The sequence below is a fragment of the Phoca vitulina genome, unplaced genomic scaffold, assembly GCF_004348235.1.
Source record: "Phoca vitulina isolate PV1807 unplaced genomic scaffold, GSC_HSeal_1.0 scaffold41, whole genome shotgun sequence".
Taxonomy (NCBI): Eukaryota; Metazoa; Chordata; class Mammalia; order Carnivora; family Phocidae; genus Phoca; species Phoca vitulina.
Window position 1 is genome coordinate 11,030,918 of NW_022589744.1, and position 7,705 is coordinate 11,038,622.

Below are 7,705 nucleotides of genomic sequence, written 5' to 3' on the forward strand. Positions count from 1 at the left end.
GAGCCAGAAGTCTAAAACATCACTCTGATTCTTCAGTTGGCTCATCTGCAAACTGGTCTTGCCTCCAAGCTGGTCTTGCTTCTACTCTTGCTCCCTCCCCTCCAATCCGTGCTCCAAAATTGCCAGTGATATTTTACAACTAAAAATGAGAAGTCTTCTACTCGTTCTCTTTGTCCAGCTGGGGGGAAAAAATATCCCAATTCCTTCCCATGGCCCTAACTCTGATTTCATCTCTCCTTTATCCACTCCACTCAGTTATACCAGCCTTCCGTCAGTTCCTAATATATGTCAAGCTCTTTTTGCCTGAAGGGTTTTGCCCTTGCTGTTGCCTCTGCCTGGAACATTCTCCCCCTAGGGCTTGGCACGGCTGGCACGATCTCATCCTTTAGGTATTAGCTTAGAGGTCACCTTCTGAGGAAGGTCTTTCCTGAACACTGAATCTAAACCTTGCCCCAAACTTGCTTCCAGAACCCTGTTAATTTCCTTCATAGCACACATTGCAGGTTGTAATAACTTACTTGTCCCCGCTAGAATGAAGGATGCACAAGGGCAGAGACTGCCTATGTCTCAGCCATAGATTTCTTTTTCTTCTTAAGTAAACTATGTTATTGAAGTATAACCTATATTCAAAGAAATGTATACATCCTAAGTGTACAGGCTGGGGCGCCTGTTTGGTTCAGTTAGTAGAGCATGTGACTCTTGATCTCAGAGTCATGAGTTCAAGCCCCACATTGGGCATGGAGCCTACTTAAAAAAAAAAAAAAAAAAACAACTAAGTGTATAAGTCAATGATTGTCACAAATGAACACACATGTGTAACCAGCACCCAGATCAGGAAATAAAACATTCCCATCCCCTCAGAGTTCCCCACATGACTCTTGAAAGCTAAATACTATCCTGGTCAGATTCATTTTTGCCAGTTTTGAACTTTATATAAATTGAATGATCCCTAATGATGCTCACATCCCCAGAACTTTTAAATGTTACCTTGCATAGCAAAGGGAACTTTGCAGATGTGATTGAGTTAAGGACCTTGAGATGGGGAGATTATGCTGGATTATTGGGCGGGCTCAGTGTCATCATAGGCTCTTTAAAAGCAGAAGAGGGAAGCAGAAAGGTCAGAGTGATGCAGTATGAGAAAGATTCAACCTGCTGTTGATGGCTTTGAAGATGGAAGAAGGGGGACACAAGTCAAGCAATGTGGGTGGTCTTTAGAAGGAACAAAAAGCAAGGAAACCGATTCTTCCCTAGAGCTTCCAGAATGGAATACAGCCTTGGAGACACCTGTATTTCAGCCAGTGAGAGCCATGTTGGACTTCTAACCTACAAAACTGTCCGACAGTAAGTTTGTGTTGTTTCACATCACTAAATTTGGGGTAAATTGTTACCGAAACAATAGGAAACTAATAAAAGTATTTACTTTTTATGTCTGGCATCTTTCACTCAACATTTTATTTATACTGTACAATATTCCATTGCATGCGTATACCACATTTTATTCATCGACTATTGATGGACATTTGGGTTGTTTCCAGTTTGGGCTATTTTCAGTTGTGCTGCTATGAACATTCTTGTACATGTCTTTCATTAACATATCCACATATTTCTGTTGCACATATATAGGAACAGAATGGCTGGATTATAGCATCCATATATGATGGATGCTTCGATGCATTCCCCAGACTCCCTTTCAGAACTGAAGGATTTGTTCCCCCAGCTGCTGGGAAGTCCTCAGCTGCCAGCCCTCTCTAAGAAGAGAGGAGCTGAAAAGAGCTCCTTTGCCTAAGATCACACTGCTTGTCATTCACCACCTGCATCCATTCAATGACTCTCCCCATTGCCCTCTCCCCATTGCCACTTGGAATAGCTTTGGAAGGTCTCTCCAGATTCAGAGCTGTCCAGAGTCAGGGGAGGCTTTTGTTAAGGTCACATCTCAACCCAATTCCTCCCTATGCAAACCCTGTTTCCTTCTCTTTCCCTGCAAGGGTTGATGCTTCTAAAGAAGTTGAACACTTTGTCACATGTTTGTTGGGTTATTTGGTCATTTGTAAAGTGCCTGGTCAAGTCTTTTACCCACTTTTCTACTGGGCTGTCTTTCCTGTGGATTTGCAGGTATTCTTTCTATATTCTGGATACAAGCCCTTTGTTGAATATATTTGCCACATATATTCAGAGTTGGATATACTCAGGATGCCTCAACAGTCCTAATAACAATCAGTTACATGAATGCTCATGAATGCTTGAGTCTGATAACTCCTTTAAGGAAAGAATGCTTAGAAGGTGAAATTGTGTATGGTTTTAACTGTTGTAACTGGATATAGCATATGGAAAGAGAGGGAAGGGGAGGGAAACAGGACCTTAAAGGGAAAGGTCCAGAATGCAGGTAACACACCCTCAAACTTCGCCACTCCTGGCCTGAGGCGTCCAGCCACAGATATTTAAACACACAACTTCTCAAAGGTAATCGTAAATAAATATTCATTCAAAGAGTGTCCATGGAAGGTCCTAACGGGCCAGCCTCTTCTAGGCACTAAGGAGCCAGCTGTGAACAAGAGAGGCACGATCTGTGCTTTCAGGAGATCTAAAGGGAGAGAGAGATAACAGCAGGTAAACAAAATAAAATCATTTCAGACAGTGAGCGGTAAACCGAAGGGGTCGGGCGTTAGGGGGAGGGGGAGGTTGAACCAGCAACGGCCCCACCAGGGCACCAGGGAGATCCCGTCCTCGGCCCCGCCTCCACATTTGCATACGTCTCCTGACTGGCCAGCGGCGGCCGGCCCCACCTCTCGGAGCAGGCGGCTAGGGAAGCGCGGGGCGGACCCCGCCAAGATGCAGCGGCGGCTCCGGGTGTCGCCGGGCGGGCAGGGGGCAGCGCGGGCCGGAGCCGGGCAGGGGGCGCCCCCCGCGGCCCCCGCGCACTCCTAGCGCCCCAGACGTGCCGGCGGACTCCGACCGTCCTTGCCACCGTCCCGCCCGCCGTCTCCGCCCCTCCACCCTTTGTGCCGCCGCCGTCCGGTGCCCCCGGCTCCGCAGGACCCCGGCCGGGCCGGACGCCGCGCGCGCTAGGCCCGCGTGGGCGCCGGGTCGGCGGCCGATGGCGAGGGGGCGCGGCGCGGGCGGGGGCGCTGCAGCCCGAGTCCGCGACGCGGGAGGCCCGGCCGGCCTCCGCCGCATTGTCCCGGGCCCCGCGCCCCGGCCCTGAGCCGCGCCGCCGCAGCGCCCGCCTGCCGCCCGCCGCCCGCGGGGCCATGCGGAGAGCCGCCGGGATGGAGGACTTCTCCACAGAGGAAGAGGAGCCCTGGTACGACCAGCAAGACCTGGAACAGGGTGAGCACGGGGGCGTGGGTGCGGCGGGAGAGCGGGGTGCGCCCGGCGACCCCTGTCCGCTTCTCCATTGTTGAGCAGTATCACCCCGGGGAGGGCTGGGCTGGACCCGGAGCGCCGGACTCCGAGGGGTGATGCGTCTGGAGAATCGGGACGTGGAGAGAGGGAACGCTGCCTGGGAAGACCCGGGCGGGACCCGCGGAGCCGTGCAAAAGTGGGGGGAGCGGCCTTTCTTTTTCCCTGAACCACAGGGGCATACTTCACCCAGCTCACCCACCCCATCTTAGAGGCAGGAACTGTCCAGGCGCCCCTGGTATTGTTGGGGGCCTGAGTACTGGTTGGAAGTCTTTGAAGGCCGGGAGGTGGCTCCTTGGTTATGTTTTGCTGAGAGGAGAGAGAGAGAGAGAGAGAGTGAGTGTGAGAGTGTGAGTGTGTGTGTGTGTGTGTGTGTGTAGCGGAAAGTTATCCCATTCCAAATCCAGTGGCACCCTTCCCTGCCAGGATTCCTGAGCTCTGAAACTCCCAGAAAGTTTCCCCAACTCCCTTACCCTCCACCCAGGGAAGGTATAGGGGTTTGGGGACCCTGCTGGCCAAGAAGCAGCAAAAACTTGGAGTCTCCAATCTGCCGTCCCGAGGGGAAGGGGGTCCCCTGGCCCTTTCCCTCCCAGCCCTCTCTCAAATGACTCATGGTTCAGAGGGAACCAGGTTTGGGAATTCTGAGCAATGCACCAGACTAGAGCCTGAGTAAAGTGGGAGCCACCTCCCCCACTCCCATCTGAGGGTAGAGAGGGTGGCTGGAAGGGGTTTAGAATCTGGTGATGAGGTGGCCAAGGTGACATCACTCCAGGCAGGGGGCGGAGCTGTGGGACAGGAAGGAGGAGGAGGCCTAAGAGGGTCAGGGCCAAGGTCTCCTGGAACAGCGTCAAATCCACCCTCTCTTCCCCCAAAGTGCCTCATTCTTGGATGGTTAGAGCTGGAGTGGCAAGGAAACATGTCTAGGAGAAGTGACTACCATCACCCAGCAAGCCAGGCGAGTGTGGACACTAGTCTGATCCAGTGTGTACTAACACCCCTGCTCTGAGTCGCCATCCACTGGGGCCCCAGATGCCTAGCTTTGCCCTCGTGTGAAACATCTACCCAGATCCTGGAGCCTTTGTTTCCTGGCCCTGACCCACATCCCCACGTGGCAAGATTTGCTGGTAGATGAGACTGTCCTTGTACTCGGGAGCGTGGGTTAATCAGAGCCTCTGGGACCAGTGTGGGATTGGGGTGCTGGGCTGAACTCTGCCATAGTCTTTGCCCTGGAGTCTACCTCAGCCTCCCTGCGTGGAGTATGGTGTCCAGTACTGGCTGTGACAACACCCTCCCCTGTCCTGGGCACCACCCCCCAAATTTTGCATCCCACAAACACCTCCTCGGGCTGACACTTAAGTGTCGGACACCATCCTGGGAGCTGGGATAGTCTCAGCCCTGGCCTCCTGGGTGCACCTGGGCAGGTGGAGGTGGGCCTATAGCTAAGTGTGGGTGTTAGGATGCAGTAAGAGGGCTTCATGGAAGAGGCAGGCCTAGATGGAAAGACTGGAAGCTGGGCGCCTGGGAAGATGGCTTCCCAGGAAGCTGATGCTGATATTGCTGCTGTCTCATTTCATTCCCGCACCCCTAACAAAGTCTCTGGCATGCTGCCCAGCCCAGATGTGGGAGGAAGGAGCCAGAGAGTAGGGGTGGGAGACGTGCTGCTTCCGGAGAGCGAGAGGTGTCGAGATTCGAGCTGGGCTGGGCAGCCATGCTCTGGGACCAAGGTAGGGGCTGGCCTTGCTGGTCCGCAGTAGCCGGCCTTGTCTTGTGGCCCCAGGAGTAGCCAGGGCCCAGGAATAAGGAGGGAAACCAGAAATGAGGCAGTGTCTGAAGAAACCAGGGTTTATGACCTAAAAGCAAATGTCCCCTCACCCTGGGCGAGGGCAGAAGGCCTTCTGTCTCTGTAGTGAGAGCAGAGAGCCTTCTGCTATGAGACTCATAAAGGTTTCTGCAAAAGCCCCTCTGAGCTGGAGGGTGAATAGGGGCTGCCTGGGCATTCGAGGTGGAGGGAACACAGTACCAACCAAGGTACAGAGCAATGTGAGAAGACCACCCACGGCTAGAAGGTAGGAGCCATCTCAAGTGCCAGCGGTGGGCTCCCGGGAAACCTCAGGACAGCCACTGGAGCACCAGCTCTCAGAGCCCAGCACGGACAGCTGGATGATGGCGTGAAGCATGGGCCAGCCGCACTGGGGATCAGGTGCCTGTTGCACCCCCTTTCCCTGTCCCCAGTGCCTCTGAGTGGCTCAGAAGGTGGTTTGCTCAGCCAGCCTGGCCTGCCCTCTGTATTTGTCTCCCCCTGTCCTGAGGGCAGCCCCAACTGTACTTTCTGGAAGCTTGGCCTTCCAGATGCTGTTTGACTTGGATGCTGTTTTTTCCCAGTGGAGGGAGGCGGTTGGGACAAGCAAGGTCCTAGATCCTCACCATGTTCCCTCCGCCCACTGACACCAGCACCTGTAAAAATAGAAAAAGCCATTGATCATTAAACACAGGTTCTCTCTCTCTTCCCGCCTCCCCTCCTGACCTTGCACCAGGCATGGCAGGCCCTGTGGTACCTCTTTCCGAGCTGAGACAGGGCTGCTGAGTCACAGACTTGAAGACCTGGGTGCCTGACCTTGAGTCTCAGCCTCGGGCCAGAGCTCTGACATGGCAAGGGGAGGGGGGTGACCGGAGCCCAGTTGTGTGGACCCAGAGTTCCTGACATTTGTGCCCTGGAGGTTGTAAGCAGGAACCCTGCAGCCCTGCCAGGTGGTAGATTGCCTCCTCCCACCCACTTTATCTTTGTCCCTTCATCCCTTTGCCTGTCCCCTGTCCCTTTCCTACCTCTCTGCTCCAGAGTCTGTGGGTCCCACCCCAACCCCAACCAGTGGGGACAGTGGGGTTTCAGGGTTTCTTTTCAAAGACATCCTCGTGGCTCCCAGCCATTCCCTCTCAGGCCTTTAGGGCATTGCTCATGGGGAGCACATCAGCAGGCACTCAGAGGGCAAAACTGCTGAAGCCCACTACAGGAGACCCCAGAAAATCCCAGGGTCCAGGTGGGGGGTGTGCCCATTTAGACTTGGTACCTCCCCCCAGCTTGGTCCAGTGTGACCATTTATCCGGCCATGACAGGCTATTTATGACTCCAGCGTCTACTTCCTGCTTAGCCAGCTCCCCCATTCTCCCCCCCCGAGGCCTCCCCCACCCCTGGTCCAAGGGGAGCTGTACACCGCCCCCCCCGCCCCCCGGAGCCCAGAGCCATCACTAGCCCTCTGCTAGCTGGTGTACCTTCCCCAGTACTTGGCTCCAGCCAGTCCCCTGCTCTGCAGCTTCTAGACTTCTCCCGTGATCCCTCCTGGCAACTTCGACCAGCTTAGCTTACATTGTGATCCGGTTTCCCCGAGACAGTCTCTGAGGTTCTCCCCCACCCCAAACAGCTTCTATTGTGTTCCTCCCCACCCCTGAGTCACTGGGCGGCCTCTTTACATTCGCTGCCTTCACAGGGCAAGCTTCTGTGTCCTTGGTTTATAGTGACTTGCAGCTGCCCCAGCCCAGCAGTAGAAATACACAGCTCAGGTGCTCACCTGGCAAGAAAAGCGCAAAATGCAGTTGTTTGTGGCCTTTCCTCACTCAGCTTCGGAGCCTGAGGTCTTGGACTCTAGGTTAAGCTACAGGAACTCCAAGCAGTCCACCCATGGAGGCTGTACCCCAATGCCAGCATTGGTAGCAATGGCCTCTTCACAGGCCACCTGCCAGTTCCCAGAGGAGAAAGCCCCGATGAGTGTGGCCCTCTGTTCTTTTTCATTGCTACCTGAGTTGTTTGATACTGTTTGGGGATGAGCCATATGTTCACCATCTCATTTCAGAAAGTAGGAAGATGGTGTGGCTGCCTCATCACGAAGCGGGGGTGGTCTTGCTGGGCTCCCGAATTCGCACCAAGCACTCAACCTAACGTAGGGCTGCGCTATGATACTCACATCAAACCTCACACTTTGTAGATGGATGCCTCCAGACGCCTTCACACTTTGTAGATGTTTGCCCAACTTATAGTTCATAAATTCATACTGCAAGTGGCCCCATTCCCCTCCCAGTCTGTATTAGGTAACTGGTTTTTCTCGCCATCATCATCCGAAGTTCATTGCTCAAAGCTGAAGGTTCTTATCTGAGATGTATATGATTATTTTTTTTTAAAGATTTTATTTATTTATTCATGAGAGACAGAGAGAGAGAGAGAGAGGCAGAGGGAGAAGCAGGCTCCCAAGGAGCAGGGAGCCCGATGCGGGACTCGATCCCAGGACCCTGGGATCGAGCCCCACATCGGGCTCCC

General features: G+C 53.8%; 1 protein-coding gene across 1 annotated transcript in view; it reads left to right on the forward strand.

Annotated features, from left to right (window-relative positions):
* Nucleotides 1-3,209: 3,209 nt before the first annotated feature.
* The window catches only part of CDR2L (cerebellar degeneration related protein 2 like), a 14,065-nt gene continuing 9,569 nt past the window's right edge, over nt 3,210-7,705 (forward strand). The window contains exon 1 of the mRNA XM_032429812.1: nt 3,210-3,327. Within this exon, the coding sequence (XP_032285703.1) occupies nt 3,249-3,327 (79 nt within the window). The 5' untranslated portion in view covers nt 3,210-3,248. The remainder of the gene's footprint in view (nt 3,328-7,705) is intronic.